Source organism: Sturnus vulgaris, chromosome 14 (assembly GCF_052056855.1).
Source record: "Sturnus vulgaris isolate bStuVul1 chromosome 14, bStuVul1.hap1, whole genome shotgun sequence".
In the NCBI taxonomy this organism is placed as follows: domain Eukaryota; kingdom Metazoa; phylum Chordata; class Aves; order Passeriformes; family Sturnidae; genus Sturnus; species Sturnus vulgaris.
The window spans coordinates 16,417,840-16,443,762 of NC_142256.1; the positions used below are offsets into that span (position 1 = coordinate 16,417,840).

The 25,923-nt window shown below is 41.2% G+C and overlaps 1 protein-coding gene across 6 annotated transcripts in view; it reads left to right on the forward strand.

The window, feature by feature from the left end:
* The first annotated feature begins 1,028 nt into the window (after positions 1-1,028).
* GAB3 (GRB2 associated binding protein 3) overlaps positions 1,029-25,923 on the forward strand; it is an 84,910-nt gene continuing 60,015 nt past the window's right edge. The window contains exon 1 of one of the 6 annotated variants that reach the window (XM_088173266.1): positions 1,029-1,518. In XM_088173266.1, coding sequence (XP_088029392.1) covers positions 1,447-1,518 — 72 coding nt within the window. In that variant the 5' untranslated portion in view covers positions 1,029-1,446. The remainder of the gene's footprint in view (positions 1,519-25,923) is intronic. The other 5 variants (XM_088173265.1, XR_015806790.1, XM_088173268.1 and 2 more) reach the window with 5 other exon arrangements.

Below are 25,923 nucleotides of genomic sequence, written 5' to 3' on the forward strand. Positions count from 1 at the left end.
TTTTTGTGTGAATTTACATAGGCCCTATATTTATACGGTTTTGTCATTTATAGTACATATTATATTAAATATAATAAATACATATTGCAATCACATTTTTGCTTAAAAACTTGAAAAACACATTTCTAGTTTGTGAGATTTCAGAAGCGATACTGCAAGCTATATCTCTACCCTGCCAAAGAGCACCAGCAGAGACCTGGAAAATTCTGTGAAAACATTAAACTCTCCCATGGGCCTGCTGGTGCTGATCACGCCTTGCAGAGTCAGGCTGCACTGGGAGTGCTGTGCCTGACCAGGGGCACGTGAGTTTATTTCAGAGGAATAACAGACTCGAGAAATCAGTGAAGAACCACTGCGTCCACTTTAAATAAGTCAGAGTTTTAAAAGTCTTCTGAAAAATGAACGCAGATTGCCCTGTCCTTGAAAAGGCAAGAGTTTCCCACCCTGGAAAGAGGCACAAACTACAAGATATCAGCAATATTATGCACTCTGCGGGCGTATTTTTTAGTTGTGACAGCGGAGCGGCAGTCTCCTTGAAGTCACTTTCTGAAAAAGTATGTTTCTAAAAAATCTGTGATTATGTGGGCAGAAAAAACAAGTTAATTCCTATTAAATTCATACAGGCAGCTAAATGCTACTGGAAAACCCATAACGAAGTTTGTTTGATGTTGGAAGCTGTAGTGAAGACTGGAGGGGGACTGACCCCACTAGCTCCGGTTTTGCCTCCCGTTCCGGCCAGAGCCCTTCTCGTCCCCAAGCCACTTCATGGGGATCTCCGCTGTCACCGCTGCCTCCGGCGCTCTCACGGCTAAGCCGCGGGGCTCGCCCACCTCGCTCCGCCGGGCAGAGGCTGCCAGCATCCGCGGGGCTCCGGGCAGGGATAGCTGGCATTCCCGCGGTGCAGGGACGGGCTGTCCGGGGCGATGCGCGGCCGGGCGCGGGAGCCGCCCGCTGCCGCTGCCGCGGGTGTCGCAGCCGACGGCGGCGAGCCCCGGCCGCCCATCACGTGCTCGGTGTGTTGCATTGTGCTGGCGGCGGAGGGAGGGCTGGCCATGTCAGTGATCAATGTCATGACTTCTTCCGCGGGCTGGAGCCGCAGCAGAACGCAGCTGAAGGAAGCTGATTGCTGCGGGTGCGAACTGGCTGGGAACAATACACAAAGACGCGCACCCGCACGGGCGGACACACGCCCGCATACACCGGCGCACACACGGGCGAACACGACACGCATACACGCGCATCCAGGCACACGCGTCCTAGCACACACACACGCATCCCAGCACACGCACTCACATCCCAGCACACACACACGCATCCCAGCACACACAAGCGCCCACACACGCACGCACGGACACACATCCGTACACATACCCACATAACAAGCACGCACGCACAGGAAGCCCGCACCCTGGCTCCCGCTCCGCCGCTCCGTGCACGGGGGGGAAGATGAGTTCGGGGGACGTGGTTTGCACTGGATGGCTCATCAAATCACCCCCCGAGAAGAAACTCAAGAGATACGTAAGTGCAGAGGCTTTTCTGATTTTTTTTTTTCGCTAAAGGGATTTCGGCATGTGGTCGCTGTCTGGCTCTTCCTTTGAAATATCTCTCCCGTTTCGGCTTAACCTTTGACCAAAACAAAAAGACTTCCAAGTCCATGCGCCTATGAAGTATTTTAATTTCCACCGACATTCTTGTGCCCTCTGGAATTAACCTTTCCTAACTCGTAAGATTATAGTGCTTCAGCTGTTATGCAACCTGTTTTAGGTTAAAAACCACATTTCGGTTTCAGTTAACGTTGCCGTAACTAACAGAATTTTTGCAATAGAATTGCAGATGTCACTTTTCCAGGGAAGGACAAGAACATCCTAAAAAAGGCGGGGGAAAAAAACCCCAAACAGCCAAAATTCTAATAACTTAAATTCTGAGGCTTGGCTTTGTTAAGATGGTCTGTAATTTCTGTGACACTTGCTAAAGGTAACATATACAATAGTTTTATTTACCAATGAAAAATGCATTTGTTAGCAGAAAGCTTCAGAAAGCTTTCTGATCTGTGATAAAGAGGTGCTGGAAGATGCTGTGCTGTAAGGTTCCTGAGAGCTGAAAGGTGAAGGGGGCTGGGGAGAAGAAGCGAGCCTTGCATGGAGATCTGCAACTGCGCTATGAGCCCCCTTGTTTCATTCTCTATCTGCTTGGCTGTTAGTCTAAACTAAAAAAAAAAAGGAAAACAAAAAGTGTTGCAAGCATAGGAAACTGTCTCATTACAGGAGTGCGAGGAAAGCACTCTGGATAGGAATAAATGACCCTTAAAAATTTGCTTGGGGCAGCATTAAAAATGTAAGCCCCTCGTGGGCCATTTTACATACTCATTTGTGATGGTTCTTCATTAGGTGCGCTGTTATGTTCTGCTGTGACACTTATGGAATCGGTAATACCCGTTGAGTCATGCCCTAACCTGACTTCCTCTAGAGCTCTGCACCGTACTCGAAGGATGCCACTGGACATGCCTCTGGCACTCCAGGCCGTATGCACAGCTTACATCATTTGTCGTATTCACTTCTGTTTATCAGCATTTTCTCTGGAGTGCTGATGTTAGCTTTTCTCAGTAATATGAGGCATAACTGTCTTGTGGACGAATATCTTGTGAATATCATTTGGTAGTGCATTTTTTCTTTGGCTAAAAACTAGCAGAAAGGATAATTTACTGATGTTAGAATTATTTTTAACTTATTCTAAGACAGAGTTTCTTCCTGTAGACTGCAGTATTGCATTGCAGTGGCTGAATATTTGCCTAGTTCAGTAGCACTTTCCAATTCGAAAATAATTCGAACTATGATGTTTCTCGTGGAAGCTGCAAATAAATTATGGGCATCTCATTTTTGCTATATTTTGTAACGAGTGTACTAATAGCATTGTATGGCAGGCACAGTGTAAGAGCCACTGATTCACCTGGTATTATTAGTAACTCTGTCAGTGAAGCTATTTTTGATGACTCAATATTCAAAAAAGGGCAAAGCAGAGAAAACAGAATGTGATAAAGCTGGGATTTGAAAGCCCCCATTATACAGGAAAGATAGTAGTTACAACAGGGGCTCTGATCAACTCACAAGGCTACTTGCAGTGTGCTCTGCCCAAATTCTGCTCTACAAAACCAGGGGAAATTTGGTCTACATTATTCTCCAAACATCAACCACTAGATTAGCCAGATCTCTGCAGATTAAGCTTTGTTTACTGGTTAGGAGGATAAGGTAGTCCTTTGCCCATAAAAAAGCAGAAAGAAATCTGGTGCAAGTACAGCAAAGCTTAATGTTCTTTCTCATATGACTGGTTACACAGTGGATGCTACAAACCAAATGGAAATTGTCTCTCACCTGTTGTAAACTACTTTTCCCCTATTTTTCATAGAATGTCACCAGCATGGCAGCTAGTGCATCTTGCAGTGGGGTAGCAGATAACTCGGGCTGAACCACAGTGATTGCTTAAAAACAACAGAGTTTTAAAACAATGACTTTTCAAACTGACTTCAGTAGGTGTCAAGTGTCAACCGCTTACAGGAGAATGGTGTTGGCTCTGGTTCTGAACTGACAACATACATAAATCCCCGAGTTCAACACCACCCTTTGTGTTCAGCTGGAAAAGCCCATGGTCTGAGCCGACCTTTCAGGGAGCTTCAAGTCCCTGCTTGGCCTGCTGTTCATGGGACCTCTCAGACACTGCCCAGCCTCGTTTGCTCTCATGGGGTTGTATCTCAGTTTACATTTTCCTGAGTTCAGCATCCGGCCTTTGTAAGCTCTGACTGGAGGGTCCAGTGTTTTACACACAGATAAATTCTTAATCCTTCTTCCATTACATCTATCACTAAGAAAATCTATTTAATTTCAATGGAATATGTAGTTAAACAATCAGACAAAGCAATGAATTCAGGTTGTGAGATTGCAATAGTCCTGCTGAAGCCACTGGGAATATTTGCAGTGTTTATAAAATTAAACAAATTAATCTTTCCAAGATTAGAACCTAAAGACCAAAGTATGCCTTCATTTATATTCGTTCTCTGATGAAAGCAATTAGGCTTTCTATGCATAAATAAGTTAGAATTTTCCTCTAGGTAAGCAGAACATTATTTTCAAAACTTTGAAAGTGAAAAGCAGGTGTTAAGAGTCTATATTTTTCCTGTAATGTCTCACAAAGCCGATGCTCTTAGTAGCACTATTCTTAGAAGTGTCTTATCATTCCCTAACAAAGGCTGCTCTCATGCATGTGCAGGAAACGAACATGAGATTAATTACCCAAGTGTAACTTTCTGTAAAAACAGAGAGCTTAATGCTAAACACAAAGAATTCATTAGAAAGCACAGGGAGCTTTTCTACAGCAGGAAAAAACTTTAATAGTGATTTAATGGCAGGGACAATGCTTTTCTCTCAATCTGATACTTGAGCCATGAAACCACCATGTCAGCCTATCTATAGAGGCAGTTGTGCAAGGAGTCTCCCAGGAGAGTATTTGGTGTGCTTTGCAGTTCTTTGTCCTCTAAGTGTGACCCGAAAGCTATGCTGCTTTCATTTCCCCACTTGGTTCCAGCTTTTCTCACCAACCAGGTCTGCGTGGGCCTGAGGGGTGCCAGGGAACAGCCAAAGCTGGAGGGAAGCTGGGTATGGGGCAGAAGACAGAGAGGAAGAAGCTATAACAAAAACTAAGTGGTGGCGATGGAGGTAAAGTCCATCCTGCTTTAGACCAAAAATATGAAAGTATCAGTCATAACTTGACATTTAACCCCACAGGAGGAAAAACCCACTTAAGGTTTTTGCTGTTCATGTTAGTGGATGAGTGAATACTAGCCTCTGTAGGAAATTAGATGTAATGGGGGAATCTGCTTTAAATTTGATGGGTTTACACTTCCTTATATTGGTGCTGAGTACATCCATCCCAATTCTGTAATGTCAGCATTGAATAGCTGGCTCCTTGATAGTTTTCATGTGGAAATATATCTGATCGCTGACTGTTATTATTTGTTGTTTATTTATTGGGCGAGGTGGAAGGAAGGAATGGTTTCACGGCCTTGCAAAAACGGGTTTAACACAGCCAGTGCAAAAAGTCAAGATGAAAGGAAAAACAATATAGAAGATGACCCAGAGAATGTCTAATTAAATAAGAGACCAGTGCTATTGAGAAGACACATTGCTCATGTGCTGATAAGAAGAAGGATGGGATTTTTAACACACAGCTAATTGCAACATCTCCTCAAATCCCTGTCCCACTGTTTGTCACACAAGTGTGGAACAGCAGTGGTAGCTCCTCTGAATGCCCTGCTAGTGTTTATTTGCTGTTAGTGTTGTTACATGGTTTGCAGTAGTAAAGGGCCGTATACAGATGCTTGCTTGCAGTGAGTCACTGCAGCTCTATTTAAATCAACACTATGCAGCTGTACCCCCACTGAAGAGCTATTTTTGATCTTCAGTACTATACAAATTGATGAGGAAAGACCACTTGCTCAAAAAAGGGCAAGTTTCCCACTTGAGTGACTGATTTCTTCAAACGTTGTTGAAAATCAAAATTCCTTTTCAGCATCTCTAGAGCAAGAGTCCCAAATGGACCCATATTAGAAAATGTAGCTTTGCACTTCCTACCACACTTCTTTGTGGAGTGTCTGCTCTGTAAAGACAAACAGAGGTGTAAATAAATGTATCCGATGGCAAAAGCTGGTGGAGCAGTGTTCTTTGCTGCTGTGTCTGTGTGTGGGGCAGTAAGTGCTGCCAGAAGGGTACAGCAGAGCCCAGCCCAGCATCTCTGACTGTTGGAGGATCTGCCAGGACCCAACCGCAGCACACCAAGGCTGGGGGTTTAGAAGATAAGAGAATCTAGGCAACTTCTCCATTTTTAGCTGAAGTTCTGGTATTTATCAGGAGAACAAACAGGAAGTTACTAAGTAGAAAGAGTAAAGTAGAATTGTGGAAGACTTTGCTCAAGTAATAGGACCAGGAGTCACAGAGCACTGCGAAGGGCATGTGGGATGGATAGCATCTGTTCTCTGATCCAGTCTTGGGCTGCCATCACCAGAGGACACTGCCACCCTTCCCTGAAAGAAATACCCAAGTGCTTTGTGAAGTCAAGTACTTCTGCTGGTTTGGGGTTTGGGGGAGGTTTCTGAAAAATATTATCCAGAAGAAACCCGAATTTAATTTTTAACCTTAAATCTTTTTATTTCCAAATGCTTCTTAGAAGGCCTCACCTCATGAGTCCTGTCCCTTCTGAACAGAGAATTCTGAGTACCTTTTATACTTTCCTGGGATAAATATCCCAAGTTCCCTGAGTTTATTTAACCAATTTGCACAGATTTTGTAACTGTGGTTCATAGGCTGGGTGGAAGTAGGAGTCACATGGGGTGCAGAAAGTTGTCAGAGCCTTTTAGCTCATTCCAGTTGTAAGTTTTGTCCCTATATTTTTTTCTGTTGTTACTTCACTTTAAAACCCAGTGTATATTCTATCTATCTGTTTTTATATTTAAAAAATAACTGAATTTTGAGAACATTAAGACTTTCAAACAGAAGTTCCTGTGTGGCAGTCTACATGTTCCCTTCTCTGTGAAATCATGTACAGATTGATACAATTGAACTCAAGGAAGGAGTTTCCATCACTGGAAATAAACATTTGTAATTAGCTATGTGCAAATCAGGCCTCGTTTTGGTAGGTTAAATGTGATGTTTATTCTAGACCATTTTCTTCCATTGTAACGATGTTTTGATAGTTTAATTGCAATGTTTAAAGAGATAGGTTGACTTCTAAGAAAAAAATAATTTCTAAAAACACTGCTGTTCTTGGCAACCTGTGTATCAGAATAATTTCCCTTAAACTCTTTATTTGGGTGGAGCCATAATAGTCCTGAAGCCCCAGCTTAATCTTTGACTGCATGTTTTCAGTGCACAAGAATGTCCAGCTATTGGTTTCTATTCAAAACAGAAACCCACGAGTTATCAGGTCTTTGCATTCAAAAATAGAGCCTTAAAAATGCTAATTTGAAATAGAGAAGGAAATGTTAACTCAAGTGGTAATTAAGCAAGTGATGCAGTCAAACATGGCTCAGAGGAAAATGCAGTACAAGTCGTACTTTGGTGAAATCTTTGTTGTAGCATGAAATCTATGGAAATATTCAAAAACACATTACTTCAACCAATGATGCATTAAAGTGCTATGAGTATTGGTTATGAAATTTGATAGGTTTTTAGGGAAAGGGACAAGTTTCTTCCTAAAATGTTACTTGTTAGAAAAACAGTAATTTTGTTTGTTTTTTTGTCCTTTTTATTTGATTTGGAAATGAATTAGTAATGTGATAAGACAAGGAAAAAATGCTCGTTTTGAAATAAAATTTGCATGTCAAAACATTACTTCCAGCCAGATTAAATACATTTTCTTCTCTCTCATTTAAGTGTTAAATAAAATGCAATACTTTAACTTTTAAATTTTTTCTTCTGTACAATAAGGTCCTTGAATTGTTTCAGTTTGTGTTGCATCAGGAAAATAAACGAACGAACAAGCTAACAAACACATAGCCATGCAAAACTCAGTTTTTAAATCTGCTGCAGCTTAGTATTTGTTCAAAATAAACCAAAACTGGTGCCTAGTCTTTGTGCCAGAAAAATACTCCCTTTCTGAGGCTACTTCATTCATAGCTTTGTAATTGTCAGAATGAGACAACTGTTCTTAGAGATTTTGTTATTCCCTTCCCTCCTGATGCCAAAAACCCCACCTGACCCCTGCAGTCAAAACTGTATTGTAGCTTTCCACAAAAGCCCTGAACAACACATTTCAGTTATCCAGGATCCCTTTTCATAGAGCATTTTACATAAAGGCAGTAAAATGTTGTTATTAGTATGAATTTGAAATTACTTATATGAGAGTGTTAATTTAAACTGAACTTAGAATGTCATATGAAAGTTTTTGGCTCATTTTTGACAATGCTTTTTTTAAAATACCATACTTTCTGTAAGGCCTGTTAGTGATAAATGTCCATCCTGTGACTCCCAAGTCTTGAGACTGTGGGTTACGTATTCCTATTTCTGTTGGACAGAATAATGGCCATAAGGGGACCCTTTCTAATTTTGCAACTGTTGTGATGTTAGCAGAGCACATAGTTAGTGAACAATCTATTTTTACATACCAGACTTGCAAACTGTTTGTAGAAGTTCAAAGTTTTTACAGTTGTGAAGCCATTTTTTCAAGCTGACACAAACTGGTCGTGCCAAGGAGAAGCCAATAGTTCAGAACAAGCATGAACTGTGTTTTACTTGTAGACTTTACAAACTGAGCAGTAAAGCCACAAACCTTACCAAAGTCCTTGGTTTCTAAGCCCTGGGAAAGCCGGCTTTGTGTGCCTGCTGTAAAGCTGCGCTTCCAGGGGCTGTTGCTGGTTCCACAGAGAAGCCTCCAGCATTTAGAGGGGACTGTGAGCTGATCAGATCACTATGGGAGGAGGAGAAACATCTGAAGAGATGCCAGCTGAGTGTACAGTAGCAATGAAGAAACAGTTTCAGGAGAAGTGATACACTCCTTCACCAAGTGTTCACTGCTGTTCCAGCTACATCATCTGGATTGTTTACTAATATTTATAGTGGAAGCTTTGCAAGCTTAAGAAGTTTTATTTTTGATAAGTTCAACATTTTGAACCCATTCTAAGAAAATAACTGCATTCTCACTGAGGCCTTAGGTTTAAAAATAAGAAGAACTCAAGTAGTTCGGGGAATTCGTTTTTTTGAGATTTTCAAGTGCTTTACTCCCACTGAAAAAAGGTTTGCAACATGTTTTCACTGGGTCCTTTTCCCTGACTCCAGAATTACTTTTACAGGTCTTCACTGGTTTTCTTCACTTTTCCCAGTAAAACAGTGAGATTTGGACTGTTAACTGAAAATGGGACTGTTACTCCCATTACTCCTATTACTGTTACCCTTAATACTTTTTCAAATATTCCTTTTGGACAGATGACTGAGTGTCACATCAGCCTTGAGCTATGGATTATAGAATAATGGTGAACTGGTTTTGAAAAGTGGTGGAAAACCACCAGCTAAACCCCATCATTATTTCAGAATCTTCCCCAAACTCCTGCTTTCATCTGCTCTGAACCTCATAAATAGTCAAGCTGAAACATCATTAAAACAAACAAACACAAAGGTTGGGCAACAATCAGATTGTTATAGGAAAAGCAGGCTTCGTGGTGGTGACTCTGCTTTGGTTCCCTTTTGCATCCCTCTCTTTTGAGTTTGCAGACTGGAAGCTTAATAATTCTGTTATTTAAGGGGGGGGAATAAAGAAGCATTTATTGAAGTGTTACTAGACTGTAATGCTTCAAGAGTTTTGGTATATTCATATGTTCTTTTTTTTTTATTTGCTTTTTTTTTTTTCCATATTCACAACTGAAAGTACTGTTGCTATGTTACTGTAATGGTATGTGAGCTGCTAAATAAATAGAGGGAGTTTAGTCCATGCCAGAAATAGAAAACCAGGTCAAAGGTGACATTTGGGACATGTTGGGAAAAAAAAAAAAAAAGAGGCTATATAATTATTTATTTTCTTTCCATTATTCTTTTCAGACTCATTAACCCTAGACTACATAGAAGGAAATCACAACAGAATTTCTGAGCATGCCAGAGTATTAAAAAATGACACCTTGGCAGTTCTAAGTCTTTTTGCTTTGTTCTCTGCAAGATCAAATTCACAGAGTAAAACAGTGGCACCTCACACTCCAGTGAACTGAGCAGGTACTTGGAGGCATCAAAGGACACAGGGACTGCTGAAAATTCACTCTGCAAAGGCATGCGCGGAAGGGAAAATCTGTCAGAGAGAGCAAGCTTTGAGGAAAAAAAACAGGAAATTTGAGTCCATTGTCCTTTTTGGGGTAGTCTGGCAGGTTCCCAAATACCAGATATACAGAAATGTGCCGAGGCTCTTTGTAAGTAGCTCCAGGTACCTGCCTGCACCTTCAGCTGCCTGAATATCTTTGTGAGGCTGGCTTGTGAACCTGAACAAGAGCAGGGTCATTTCATCCTCCTCTGCTGCCTCTGTGTGCTCCCTCTATACCTTGGCACCACGAGCTTTTGTTCAAGCTCCAGGGGTTGATTCAGTAAATGAGGGGCACTGCAAATCACTTAGGTGAAAAGTAGAGCCCAGCCCTCCCTCCACCCACATGAGCTGTGGCAGAAGCACCCTTGTCCCCAGGAATGAGCCCAGCAGCCTCCTTACTTGCAGAGGGAGGCCTCTTACTTTATAGCCAAGATGTTATGGCAGATGCTAGAAGCATCTTGAGCACCAAACCCCTCGCCCCTCTCAGCACTATGCCCTGATGAGCGTTGCCTTGCCCTTGGCCCCACTGATCCCAGGAGCATCAGTAGTTCTGAACCCACAGCAGAGCAGCTGGAAGCTGCCAGACCTTCCCCTGGCAGGAGGTGGGACATGGAATGGCACCGAGCCATGAGTTAATTTAGCCGATTTGTAATTAATCTGGAAGATCTTCTCTTTAAATATATATGTTTACTTATAAACAAATTATTCATGCGACATATGAATGTGACATATGAGGCCTCTAATTGCTTTGTGTGTTAGGGAAGAAGCCCACGGCAAAAACCTTAACCAGTTCAGTGCATGCAATCCTATTAGAGATTTCTTGGTGTTATTTTTGTAGTTACACAAATTTGTTACTTTTCTGCAGATAAGTTCCCCCTATGCAAGAGACCTTTGGATTTGAAGCATTCCAGAAAATCCCGAATTTAGCATAAAATTTATAGAAGAGGATTAAATTAGAGGTACAAAGAGAGCCAAAGATGCAACAAGTCTTGATCCTAAACTGCACAAGGTTTAAAATTTTCTTCGTTAACCCTCCTTGAGTGAAGGGATAGAACTTGAATGACTAGCAGCATTTCCTATTATGGTGGATGTGAATAGCTGGTTTAATAAGATACTTTCCTAATTTTCAGTCCCAAGCCAACCCCTAGTGCCTTAGACCTTGGGGTGTGTCTGACTTTCTGTGTCAGAAAGTAAACAAGTAGTTTAGGACTCATCTGGGTTGTTTATTTACTTTCATCACAAGTTTGCTGCTGTAATTGGTTGTTTTCTACCTCAACCAGTATTCAGCCTCACACTGAAGGAGAGGATGTTAGAGGCTTTCTTGTCCCCTGTGGAGTTCAAACCCTCATTTGGACTCCGTCAAACCCTTTACCATTGCCAGAGATTGCATTTATCTCAAACCCTTAAGTGGAATTACTATGATTAATCTCTCTTTGGAGTGAATAAGATTTTAACAGGCATTTTCTCCACAGAAGTCTGCAGCTGGGAGAAGAGCAAACTTACAGCCTGTCCTTTCCAGGGCAGGGTTGCATATGCTCAGCAAACTGCCCAGTTTTAATCAGCAACAGCAGCATTGCTAAGTGGAACGCAATATGAATTATGCCCTCTGCAGTTTTGTTACGTTGTCCTCCTAAGGGACCTATATGCATTTCATTATATTTCCTGGTCCTTGAAATGATCTTCTAAAACTTGTAAGTAAGCTTGTTTTGCTGGTTGGTAGATTAAAGCAGTTTACCCATTAGGGTAGTCCAGATGGGCTGCAGAGATGTTTGCCAGTGCTCTTTGTTGGGGCAAACAGCTTGATTGTTAAACTGGATGAAATTGTGCCAAGGCAGAAGCTGGGAGACATGGACAGCTTTCAGATAAGCTGTAGTTAGCTGGGTGAAGATTAAGCTTATTTGCATTGCTGCTCTCAGTCTCTACAAACTCTCCTCACTGTGGCACTTACCTTATCGTGGGGTCAGAGATGCTTTAGTGAAACTTGCCATTTGAGAATGGGTGACAAAAGTCTGGGAGGTGAAGAGTCAAGGGGAGCTTGTGTGAAGCTGTAGCTGTGCAGCCCTTTCCAGAACACAGTGATGGAGAGGGGTAGTCATAGAGATGCACTCCGGTGACAGGTCTAAGGAATGATTTGCCTGTAGTTTAGCAACCTCAGCTATGTAAAGGCATCAGCAGTCATGGGTCTAATTCTGATATACTCAGAACTCACAATGCACCCACAGACAGGTTTCAGTTTGACTTGTTTCTCGGGCTTACTGGATTTGGAAATGGAACTGGGATCTCTGTATGAGCATATTGTTGTAGATTTTAGTTCAGAGATTGGGGTTTTTTAAAGAAAGCAGGTATTTTATGTGTCATCTATGCATATGAATAAAAGATAAAGGAGAGCACTCAGATGTAAGACCTTATACTATTAATGGGCATAAAGCATAAGATCAGTTCGTTGTAGGGCAGCTGGTCACTTCTGACTTCCAGCTCTGGTTGCTGCAGTCAGAGTACTTGTTTTGAGTGGAAACATGGTTGTGCAGAATCACTCCAGATTCCATTCATGGGGCACAACCTTTGTGGCTCCATGCTGGGATAACAAGAGAAGGCACATGAGCCTGCACAGCAACAGCAGCAATGAAATATGGTGTTGTAGCACAACTGAGTCTATACCATCTAACATTAAACTTTTCCTTTCCAGAGTCAAGTGAATTCATAAAGAACAGAAAGGCCAAGTAAGCACTGGCTTTAATAAGCTGCTGGAGTCGGGCAGTTGTACAGTCGGACTGGAGGGTTAGATGTGAAGCTTTCATTTGCCTTTATGAGTTTGCACAAATCTGCTTGGAATACCTCTCTGTCCTCTCTGAAAAGGTTTCCTGTACAAAGTACTTAGACTCATCAGAAAAAACCCTTGAAATAGAAATGGCACCTCACGTTCTTTAGCAAAACAGGAGCTTAGAGAGAAACCAGAAGCTAAAAAATGTAGTCTCAAATACTAACCTATAATGACCATATTTATGAGGAGCATTTAAATTATCTGAACTGTTTTCCTATATATTCCTTACGAGTAACAACAGTACCTTGTGACAGGTGATATCTCATTGCCTTTAAACACTGAACTTGAATATCAGGTTGAGCTCGAGGCTTTTGTCTTTAGCTCTTCTATGAATTGGCTGAATACAGATCAAGTACAAAGCCGTGGTCCTCAGCAACAAGGGTGTGGGAAGAGAAAAGCAGGTAGGAGGATTTTGCATCCCAGTGAAAACCCCCAGATCTGCCAGTATTATCAGAGCTCCTGGTAGCTCCAGTGACACTGGGAGAGATGGTATGTGGTACAGAAACGGCAGCATTTACCAGCTTGTGATTGGAAACTGGAGGCAATGAATGGATATGAATATGTATGCACAGTTTCAGTTCATTTTATGTAACATCTCGCTCACAAAGTTTTCCACAAAAAGATATTTCAGCCAGATAGAATTATGGTGAGAAATAAATGCAGAGTTGCAGAGAAATGGTAACTTCTTAGAAAGAGAAAATTCACTGAAACATCTCACTTTCTATTTGAGAGATTAAATCTATGCATGGTGCAGCCATTTTTGCTTTGCCTGGCATAAGATTTGCATGACTCATGGCCAACAGTATGCTGGAGACCTAGAAATACAGAATGCAAAAGCAGATGCTGGCTGCTGGCTGGGAGATTCCTGCACCACCTTTGAAATGATGACTCTTTTTGATAGGGCAGCACACAGAGTGAAGCTAAGTGTGTGTAATGCTTCTCCCCAGGTGAGGGTATTGATCTGAGGGGTAAGAGACAATACAAAGGCTGCCAAACACCTCCTGTCCTAGCAGCCAGTCCCAGCTGATGAGGATGGATAATGTAATGGATCAAGCAGGAGAAGAAGGTTTGCAGTGAAGAGGATTTGAAAAGCTGCACATAGGAATGAGGAGTCGCAGTCCTAATCCAAGTACCAGGCAGCTCAGCAGATGGCCCAGCAGGCGAGTTGCTATGCACCACAGCATGTGTGAGAGCACAGAATCACAGAATGACTTGGGTTGGAGGGGACCTTAAAGATCATCTCGTTCCAGCCCCCTGCCAGGATGACACCCACTAGATCAGGTTGTGCAGGGCCCCATCCAACCTGCCCTTCATCACTTCCAGAGAAGAGGCAGCCACAGCTCTGGGCAGACTGTTGCAGTGCCTCACTGCCCTCTGAGTAAAGAACTTCCTAACATCAAATCCTAACATGAGAGTGGTGGTGATGCACCAGCAGGCACAGAGCCCTGCCCTGTGTGTGGTACAGGATGCCATCAGATGTCATATTCCTTACCCCAGCTGTGCCCTCCATCCCCTATCAGGGTGCTTTCCTGTCTTGCTCACCGAGCTTCCCACAGCCGTGTTTCATGTTTCTATTCTGCATTACAGCCATTTCCTCCATCATGCTTTGTCTTCCCTCTCCAAATAAAGCAGAGCCCATCTCCAGCAGTGGAGGTCATTGCCAGTCACAGTGGCACCAGAGTCACATCATTGACTTCTGCCTGAGGCACCTCTTGAGGAGGAAAACCTCATGCTTTGGGCCACAGAACAGCCTTGTTTTGGGGTTATTTCCTAGAATTCCAGTTCTTCCAGTGGTGAGGTCTAGCGGCCAGAGATATTTCATGTACATCCTTTGTGGCTTGCACCTTCCCTAACAACTTCAGCTCCTTGGGAGTTCTAGGAAAAAACTTCAGAAAATCTTGAAAAATCTCTAAATCTCTTTGTTTAAGAACTGGAAGGTTTTCAACTGACTTTTTCCAGAGGATCTGTCTTGCTGCTTGCTGTTTGTGAGTCCTTAGGGCTCCATTTGCAAATCACCTAAGCACTTATGGCTAGATCCAGGAAAAAACATTTTTACCCCTAATAGCTTAGAGTGGCCACTGACATCTCACAGTCATATTGTGATGCTACTCAGCACAGCAGTGTTAGAAGCTTCTTTTTTTCCAGGCTGTTAATTCAGGGCAATATATTCCTGTGGGAAATTCCAATAATCCATGTTTAGTGATACAGCAAAAATCTGCTTCAGTAACCAGTTTGTGTGTAACATTGATAAAATGATTGCACTGACTTGTTCTAAGAAGCTCCATTTCCAATGTAATCTGCAGGAAACCCACATAGATGTATCATGATACATAAATTCAAATCATTATAATTAGGCTGATAAAGATCTCCTCGGATATTCTTGGGGTGAGTGACATCTTTTTCCTTTAACTGTTTCTGGAGCTATATAAATTAGACTGGGAACAATGTTCTTTTTATCAATATCATACTTGTGCCAGCAGATACATGGCAGCTCATCTATGCCAGTAAAAATGCAGACAGCCCTTTGATTCAAGCAGCAGCAACACAGGCAGTGGTAATCCCTGCTTTCTCACACACTATCTTGTCAGATTCCTTTTGCTATCTCCAAGTCTTAAGAGCATAGTTCAGGTTTTGTGTCTCCTTTGCCTGTGGTGTATTTACTTGAATTGCAAACAAAGAGATTCTTTGATCCCTCCTATTTTTCTATGGTCCCTTGGAGACTGCACTTAGTCTTTCCAATTTACTAAGCTCATCCAAGGGTACTGTTGGCCCATCATTGGGACAGTAATTTTGTGAGTCCTCAGTGAAAATTCTTTGGACCAGGTGGTGGACTAGGTTGCATGGTTGATGATATTTCACTACTGGATCTATAGAGAGTGTTTAGCAACGAGAATGTTATGATTTTCCATAATTAAATTCGGTATATATAAAAGCCAACCAACAACAAAAAATCCAAGTCTCTATTCACTGTTTGTACAATCGAACTCTGAAGTATCTCAGCATAAGGACTATGAGATAAAGTGGAAAGTTTTAAACTAGTAAAGGGAAAACTTAAACATCATGATCATCTGTCTTACTGTAAAGAAGCAGAAGGATGTTAAAATCTATGCTATGCTGGCTCATTTTATTCTCAACAAAAAATATTTTTGGGGCATTGTACATGCTTACAATAAAACAGTTAAATATGAAAAGTGAAATCTACTATTAGTTTTGCATAACTTTTTTGTTCCTAACATGCTTGTGCAATAGAGTAGTCAGCATTCAATAATCAAACTATGTTTCTTCCATGCTTGACCATTAGTGGCTGTCTGGAAAACTGTGTGTTCCTTGTATTCTCTCAAACCCAGTCCAGAGCTGCCTGACTCATCCAGCAGCTGTCTTCAAATAGCAATGGTGGAAGCAGGCCTGGCTGTCATATTCCTGGTAAAGACATAGGAGGAGCCTCCAGAGCAGCAAAGGGAAATGCCCAAGTGCTGGGAAAAAAAGCTTATCCTTTTGTGGAAAGATCTTGTAGAAAGCACAGACTGCTTGTGGCAAGGGCTCTGCCAGTGCAGATACCTTCTGCCTGTAGCAACTTACTTGAAAAACTGTCTAAAACTACCAGTTATCACTCTGCTGATGCAGGGTGTTGCCTCTTCTGTTCCCAGTAACAACTCTGAGCTGTGGCTGGGGTCTGTTCTGGGAACAGGCTACAAGCACTCTCCTTAGTCAGCAAATACCAGAGCCCCAGGGCAGGGACTCTACATCAGGGAACAGGGAAATGGGGGCATATCCAGTGCCTGTTGGTAATCCAGTTGTTAAAAATAAATGTTGACTTGGCTTGACGAACTTCTAACCAATCACCTGTTAAGTCAGAAGGGAACTCTGACATGATGATAATAACAATCAGCTTCTAAGGTCAGGGTACAACTGTGGTAAATGCTGGGAAGATCTCAGCTGAGTGGAAAGAAGAGCTGAGGTAGTTGTCTAAATACAGGAGGCCTTGGCAACTTCGGTGCCTGTTCTTTTGAAACCCATGTCTCACAATGTAATATATTTGACTTACTGTTATTACTGTATTTGCTTTTTTTTTGGTGAAAATACCATTAATTACGAATTTAGTTCAGTGGAATGAATCCAACAGTGTATGTGCAGTGCATTTAGTGATTTCAATCCTGAGCCTGTAATTGCTCTTTCCTGTACATAATGCTATTGGGAAAAATTCTTAGTTTCACAGTGTCAAGCCCTTAATTAATCAAGGACCAAACCAGAAGCAGAGAACTCTGGAGAAGAGTGTTAGGCATTGGAAGTCACTGGTAGTAAATCTCTGTGGAAACATTGCTCAGCTGCAGTTGGAGGACTTCCCTTCCAGTTACACCATCCCATGGCTGTAAATGCAGGGCTGGTGCTTTTTGCCTGTGCAAAGGCAAGGCAGAGCCACCAAATCTATGCTCAGGTACAATCCATGCTCAGCTGTGTCTGACACAGAGAACTCTGGAGCTATCAGGATAGAGGCAGCAGCTTTGTGGTGTGGGAATGCAAGACACACACATGCAAAAAACAAACCAAAAGAGTCTTACACTCAGTGCAGCCCAGGACGTGAATGTCTCTTCAGAGGCCTTTGGCTCTCCTGCTTTTGACTCCATCCAGCCACCTCCACCCCTCCCACATTCCTCCTTTTGTGATTTTCATGGCTAACCCTCAGCATCCATGCAAATAATTCTCTGGCCCCTTGGGTGGCTGTGGCCCATGCTAGTCCACATAAAAGTGAAGTAACCCCAGGCTTAGGAAATGGCAAACAAGCAAAAAGATCTCTTCTTGCTGCTTCTGTCCCTTGAATGGCAGCTCCTTTAATCAGGGCTGTTAAGAGGGTCTTGGAACATGATCGTATTCCTAGGAGTAGGGCTGTGGTCCTGGAGCTCTAGAAGAGCTGCTGTCTCTCTCAGAAGGTTTTCTGACACAAAAAGCACGTGACACCTGTCACATAATGCTGTGAGAAAACAGTATTTCTACCTCAGAGCTGAAGCAATGTGTGAAATTAATCCTAGGTATATGTCATGGGTTCTGATTTAAATGTGGATTGGAAAACATGCAAGCAACAGTCTGTCTCTAGAGACATAGATTCTTTGCAGCAGAAGAATGAAAGTGAAAATATCCTGAAAAACAATAAAGAGTGCTCTGGCCTGCAAAAATACTTATTTTTCAGATTGGGCACAAGAAGTGGTACAAGGAAGGGGCATGGGATGATTTTAGTGCTTCGTTCATCTTCAGCTTTAGTGGTACATTATGGGTCTGATTTTGCACATGATTTTGTACCCAAGAAAAGCTTTCGTTTTCCTTTTAATTGTCAAATAAGAAGAAACACAAAATCAGCCAGGGAGAAGGAACCTTGGATTAAACAAACACAAAGTCCTAATCCAGCTGAATTCAAGGCAATTTGATTGTTCTGCCTAATTTTAGTAAAATTGAAATAAACCACTGTGGAGAGGACACTGAAGTTACAGGAACAATATTAGTATTCAAAGAGGTAGAAATGTCCTTTGGCATAGCTATAATATTTATTTTGGATTTATTGAAAGATGACTACTCAAAATACCCCAAATTCCTAGACAGACTTTAAGTTCTATTTCCCTTTTTTTTCAATAAATCATTGTTTAAATTATGTATATTATAATCTCATGACAGTAGCAATGCAATAATGTTAATAAACATCATAATTCTCAACTTATTTTAAGTAATAAGGAAGTCACAGAATAAAATATGGACATCTGTGATGGGTTTAAAAATTAATTCAAACAATCAGTAAGACTAGAAACTCTTTAAGTGCCAAATTATTGCTGCAGAAATATTCTTTTTATCTATGGGTCATGATTTCCAAGAAACAAGTGAAAAATGTAAACATTTCCAAGCATCTGTCCCTTTAGGCACAGAGTGTATTAAAAAACAACAAAAAATACTTCAGGGACTGAAAAGAAATGCCAGCCAGGGCATTTAAGACAGAAACCAATAACGCCTGACCTGGTGACAAGCAAGAAGAAAAACTTGCAAATGGTTTTATCATCTGATTCATGGAGGGTCTCTATTCAGCTGAGTTTAAAATTAAATTCCCTTTAAGTTTAAGGAAACTAATAGGAAACCCTCTTCTGTCCCAGAATTCGAAGCAGGAGATGGTTGTGGTAATTACTGGCAAGCAAATAGTAAATAGTCTCAGAGGTGAAAAATCACAGAGTTGGAAATCGTGCCTCTGCTAAGTTGGGTCAGATTCCGTGCTTAATTACACTGCATGAATAAATTATTGGAAAACAGTTCAAACTCTTTTTCAGAAGTGAAAAGGATAATGCAAATTCTTACTTTTGCAAAGCAGGGTAAACTGTGCAAAAGAGTGCAGCATCATGACTCTGCTGCATTATTGGTTTAGAAGTGCCCTTTTGAGTAATACAGATACAAACATCCCATTGCTCCCAGGCTAGATTGTATAAGTTATTTCAGCACCTAAATTCATTTTGTTTCCTGTATGGGTTGCTTTGATGGTGGTTTGGTCCATAATAAAAAGGTAATAGGAGTATCAAAGATAGTCTGAGTATCCATGCTGAGAGGGTGAAAGAAAATCAGCATCACACAATCTTTCATTTTGTGAAAAATAATAATGTTCAGTGATATGAACATTAAATAACGGCACTAGCACTGTTTTTCATCTGAAACAAGAAGCACATTGGGATTCCATAAAAATCAGTACAGTTGATTTTTCTTGAAAATCTCCTGGAACCCAGCTGAGCAAATACTGTAAGTTTGGAGCTGCCTGGGAAAATTAATGTTTTGTGTTTCTCCTCAAGTCATCATCTGTCCAACTCCTCCTCTGATTGCACACAATAGCTATGGCAGCACCACAGGCAGGGCCCAAGTCAGAGCAAAATTCTTTGGGTTGTACTTAGCACAGACCATACTCATCCCACCAATTTCAGATAGTGTTGAGTGTCAGAAAGTGGCCACTGTCTGAAATTTTTCTGTATGTTGCAATCCTTGAAATTTCCCCAAATTTGTCATCAAAACCTTCCTTGCCTTCTTTGGAAGCTTTTTCAGTATTCTTCTATATCTTATAGTCAACCCATCAGCTCTCAGGGGTTAGACTGCTTTTCAAACAACTTGTCTAGTTTGAGACATCACATTATATTGCTTATCTTTACCATGCACAGAACACACGACTTTTGTGTGTGTCTGATTATTCTTGTAACCTGCTGAAGTCAGAAAAGAAATTTTTCTCCTTGTTTCTCTAAGACCAGGATGCCATTCATTTTCCCATGTGATACTGTTTTCTCTCTTTATGGTCTTCCCTCTAAATCAGAGTCTTTACAAATGGAAGAGGCACTTCCCTTGGCATAACCCTGAAAAACAGCTCCCTGGGATTCTGCAATGACTTTTAACACAGACATCAAGACAGCATCACCACATGATTCTTCCTGGTCATTGTAAAGTAATAAAAAGATATATTTTCTGCTGAGAAAAGGCTTTTCTATCAGCAGAAGGACTAGATGAATCATTAAACACTCACAAGTTCACATTTACGCTTGTCTTTTGCCATCTCTCTCAGCCTGCTTTTTAAATTCTCCTAAAACCACCAGTTCTGGGCCAGTGCCCTCTGAATGGGCACATCTGTGCTACAGCCACTCTTAACACTGTGGCTGAAAACCTCCATAATGTTAGGGTTTAGAATCCACTCACTTCTGGCTGGTTTAGCATCACTGTTTCTGTAACACAGATCTTTGTCCTGGCTGGAGGGTATTTTACCTCTCAGCAGGCTTCATTTAAATCTAACAATTAGCCTTAACTGTCAGTCACCACATCAGCAACACGCAACCTGATGGGGCTGCTGCCTGCAGCACACACCCTACATGTTTCTTGTTGCACTGGACCCTCACAAGGAACATTTACAATCTCCTTCACTGAAAAACATGGTAAGGAAGAGTCATAAGTGAAGGAGAAGAGTAGGAGTAATTCCGCATTCAGTTCTAAATCTGTGTCAAGTGTGGGATGAGGCTTAAAATAAGAAAATATAATAGTTGGGGTTCTGTTGTTTCTTTCCACCTCTTAGTAAAGTCATGTTTGATCATACTCTTTGCTTCTTTAAAAACGTAAAATCAAGTAAAACGTAAAATCTTCACTAAAGTGTTTCATGAGTTAAAATTAAACTTGAAAGTTAGCAGGAGGTGTTATTTGCTCTTGCCTTTATTTCTACATTATTTTTTTCATGTCTGAGCAGAAAAGGGTAACATGCAAATGTCGCTTAGTGGCTTAAACAAATAAGCATTAAATCTAAAAAAAGGGAAGTAGTTACTGCTTTCTGTGTACACCACTGCTTTCATAAGTCTCTTTTATATGTGCTGCCTGTGACTATGACTCTTATTTTTACTCAACGATATTCTGCATTGTTGGGGTAGGAGGGATCAGGGGAAGGGATTTTACTAGCTTGGTTTTCTCCTTGAAGAGAATTCCTGCAGTATTCCTTCTCTGGAAACCAGCAAGGACATGGGTAATGGCACAAGGGTAAACCTTGTCTTTCCCTATAGAATTCAAAAGATTTGTTATTCAAAATGTCAGTTAATCCACAGTAGAAAGTTGTAAAGGTTCCACGGTGCCCATCCCTAAATGCCCCTGACAGCACCCATGGTTTCACAACACCCTTTCTGTGTACTGTTTCCTGCATTGTTGCTGTGAACAGCACCCAGACAACAAGGGCAATACCTTAAAAGAAAATCTCTTTTCTCATTCAGGGCCACACTTTTGCATATCCCGTGCAAGAATTATCTCAGCCTACACAGAATTTCTCTCTTCTGTGCAAATCTGGCTTCATGTCTGTAGACAGTATTTTGCACTGGTGTGTTTTAATGAAAGCCAGAAGAAGAAACAAAAACTTCGTTATATTTTTCCTTTTCCTCTTTAGTGTGTTAGGTTTGGGGTGTTTTTTCAACCTTGAGATTTTGGATTTAATTGGATTTAGATCTTGTTTGGTTAAGATGAGGCACACAGCTTTAGACAACCAGGAGCTGTCTGCAAGTTAGCTTGGATGTTCCTGTTACACATTTTATTGCATCTTGTTCTTCTGGAAGGTTTGATGCTTCCAGACTGGTGGTTTCTTCCTCATGGTTTAGTAGTGAATCAAAAAGATCTTGCTCTATTGTATTCTGATCTTTTTTATTTGCTGATAATACACACCTCATGGCCCTCTAGTTTAGCAAAATTGATTTTAAAGAAGCACAACTGAAGGATCAATGACCATTGTCTATCTTTAAAATATGTATTATCTGCTGTAATATATGTGCTCATTATTTGTGATTGATCTGGTTTCTCACATAGCACTTTAGCTTTGGATTATGTACTTGAAAAGTGTTTGGCTACTGAACCATCTGACTTTACAATGTCCTAAATAATCAAAATATATAGTAAATTTTGACTTGTTTTAGAGAGGGAGAGGAATTGAAGAACCCATTGTGGTGAAGCAGCAACACAATGCAGCCTTACATCAGCAAAAGTATTTTGGTTCAAAATAAAATGTGACATTTTTGAGATGCAAGGTAATTAATTTGACTACATTATGGCTTCTTCTAGAAGGGGCCCTACCCCTTCCAACATGAAGTTGCTAATTACTGGCACAGCTGAGAGTGAATTGACCACTGTTGCAGGAATAGGAAGAACTGAAAGTGTAAAAGAGGTCTGGAACTTGAACAGTCTTTCTCCTAACTTCAGAACTCTGACCTTCAGTGCTCTCTGAAACATATAGATTATGAATACCCAGAAGAAGAAAGATCATTCATACAGTCCATCAGCCTCCAGTGGATTTACAAAGCATGTCTGATGAAGTTCTGCTTGGCAGCTGCCTGTTGCTCAGGGAAGCTGTGCAGCACCCACCTCTCTGCATCTCCCATGGAGGGGGTGAGCAGTCACACCATCTGTGCTGAGCTTGTCTGGCTAAGCATCCCTGAGGTGGCTAGGAAATGAACTGCCCTGTTGTCCAGAATAAATTCCTTTTCATAACTATAGGTAAAAATAAGTGTGTGATTCAGAGTTTGGCTTCAGCTGACCCATGGGTCAACTGTGGTTGTTTGTTTTTGTAATTACTATAGTTACCCTGGAAGCACTCTGGGCATTTGGGTATTTTGACTGCCAAAAGCCAGAAATAACTAGTTGGAATAAAAGTGTTAATAATCGGATGGCTATGTGTGGGTCACAGCCACAGTGGCCATTAGACAAAAGAGTCTCTGCTCTGCTCTGAGTGCAGCAGTAGAGAAAGCCCTTCCTCTCTGCAGCCTTACACTCTCATTTCAGGTCAAATTTAAACTTCCTTACTCAGAGCACAAACAGCTCTTCCATTTACACAGTTTGAGCTCCCAAAGGCCAAGTCCCACAGAATTATAGAATCATTTAGGTTGTACAAAAACCTTCAAAATCATGGAGTCCAACCAATTAACCCAACACTTCCAAGCCTACCACTAAACCATGTCTCGAAGTACCACATCTGCATGTCTTTTAAATACCTCCAGGGATAGTGAGTCCACCACTTCCAAATACTTAAGGGATCATTGCAAGGCTAGCAGAAGCAAACTCTGCCTCACTCTCTCTGCTGAACCAGGAGAATACTTTTTCCCATGCAGCTCCCAGACAGAGAGAGGTTAATTGTGCTGCTGATTTTGTATGGCCCATTTGCAAATCAAAATTACTAGATGTCAAACCTTCAATACCCAAGAAGACTTCTGCGTCCCTCTCATGCACATCTTCATGCATGGTGCTCGCTTGCCTCTTGCTGCATGGCTTTTGCTTTAGAAGAGGAAGTGTCCTTTCAGTTTCCTACCATACAAAATGTGTATATGTTAAATACATCCTGTGAAATAGCATTTTTCTGAAAGAAAATCTTCACTGTCTCTGAAGCGAGAAGATGGTTAAATAGGAGCACTTCACTTAATTGGAGTCAAGACTCTCCTTTAATCTTTCCAGGTGCTGCTCACGCTTTGGGCAGTGAAAATGGTAGGGAAAACTTGGACAATGGCAAAAAAATAAGCAGGCTCAATTCCTCAAATTTTAGTTTAAATGAGGTCAATGACCTGAGTTTGCTGTGAAGCACGTGCTTAAGCACTTTCTGGAACTGGGACCTAAACTTGAAGGGCAAATTATTTGGTCATGAATGATTGGACATTTTCTGGTACTCTCAGGAAACAGCTTTTGACGGAAGAATTTCTGCCAGGCTGAATTTCAGAAGTTATCTTTTGGACGTGAGAGATAGAGACTCTTCTAACTGTGCTAAGCTCGCTGGAGTCTCAGGATCTGTGTAGCATGTTTGTTTGCTCTGTGCACAAACAACCTTTATCTCACATCACTTTTTATGGGATTCAGTTAGCACTGTGAACTTCACACTTCTGCTTACAGCTCTTGCCACCATCTCTGCTCTGCAGGCAGGGCAGATCGTGTGGAGTTTGACTGTCAGGTGACAATACAGAGCTTCCTGCTCCTGGAACTGGGTCAGACAGTGACAGCAAGGGGTTGGTGAAGTGTTAGAAGACATCTACCTTCAAGAATGGGGTAGGAAGTTCTCAGCTCTGTGGCCAACCTGCTTTTTGCAAAGAATTACAGAAACTTCATGAGAATGCACACAGACATTCAGGATGATGTAACATCTTTGCTGATATGAAATTTGTTTGTTACGTTGAGAGAGCCTCTCAGTGTAGAAGAACCATGCAGGGCCATGGTAGCTGGGTTTGTGTTGCAGTGCACAGTGTGTATCAGGATTGCTGGCAATGGCCCAAGAGCAGTGGATGGAAAAACACTTGCTTTGTGATGGGTTGCAAAACTGTAAAGATCAAGATCTGCAGTCTGAACAAGTCTGAGTAACAGACATTCTCTTCTGTGTTTTGTTTTCCTGGTGTAGTAGAGAAAACCTAAGCTTATAGGAAGCTGAACTGCAATGCTTTGCATCTTTTTGTGGTGTTGTTTATTTGGGGGATTTCTTGTTTTAGTTCTGGAAAGACTGCTCTCACATCTACACACGCCTTTGATCATGCCTAGAAGACACCCTCAGTGCTGACCTACTTCACACATGCTCATCAAAGTGTGACCTGGTCTTTTTAATGAAAAAGTGGTATTAGGCATTGTCTCCATGTTTGTTCTCAGATGAAATTCTAGGTGTGTCTGAATTGTGGCTGTAGCCACCAGCTCAAAATCTGTGAACACTGAGACCCCGGGGGAAACCCACATGCATGAGAAGCTCCAAAGACTGTTAATGTGCATTATTCTCAGAGTCCTTGTGAAAACATGTGGTAGCTGCCTGCTGTACCACAAGTAAAATAACTGAGTTCAATTGTTGGAAATAAGGCGTGGTGAGAAAGATTACTTAGCCCTCAGATACCTTTTAATCTGTGGGTTAACAGATGCCCTGTGTTGTGACAGTCCATCACTGTCTTTTTGTCATACATGATTAAGAGTAGAAAAAAAGCATTGCATGCAACACCATGCATCACAGGCTGAAAGTTTTGTTCAGTCTGGGAGCACTAGTACTTTTATTTTTAATTTCAACAGCTCCCCCTCATGATACTTCCTCAATCTAGTCCAGTCATCCTGAGTAAACTTCCCATAAAGAGCATTAATTCACATAGAGTAGCGTTAACATAGATTTTTATAATAACTTAAATGAAAAGTATAAATCTTTGAATTAAATTGTAATTTCTTAGTTTAATTTTTTTGCCATAGGCCCTTTTCCATTTATTTCCTTGAAATACAGTTTCATTAGTTGATGTGCAATGATTTACCACTAAGTGGAGTTTTTAGGACAAATGTAGTGCTTATTTCTGCTAACAGGTGTACTTTGTCTTCATCCATAAATATCAAGGCATTGGTGTAGCTTAATATACAATTACTCATGTTCTTTATGGTACAATTTTTATGTTAAAGAGGTATTACTGTGAAAAGCTTGCTTTCCCCCTGTGAGGATTATTTTATGTGATTTGAAACAAGCTGCATTTGAACAGAATGGGGAAAATATACAAAAGCATTTAAACGTTTTTTAAAGGATTTAAAATTAATGAATTATATTAGATTACCTACAAATAAACTAAGTGGGTTTTCTTTGTTAATTTATCACTGTTTGGGTTGCAAGTTTTTTAATAAAAACGTATTCAAAATTCCAGTTTGTTTCACATTTCCTATGTAGAAAGCAGTAAGTGAAATGTAGGAGCCAGAATATGATGCAAACAGATAAATAGTGCTGTCCAGCAGTGCTTGCTTCTGCTGCCTAAGAGACCTGCTGTGCACTGAGG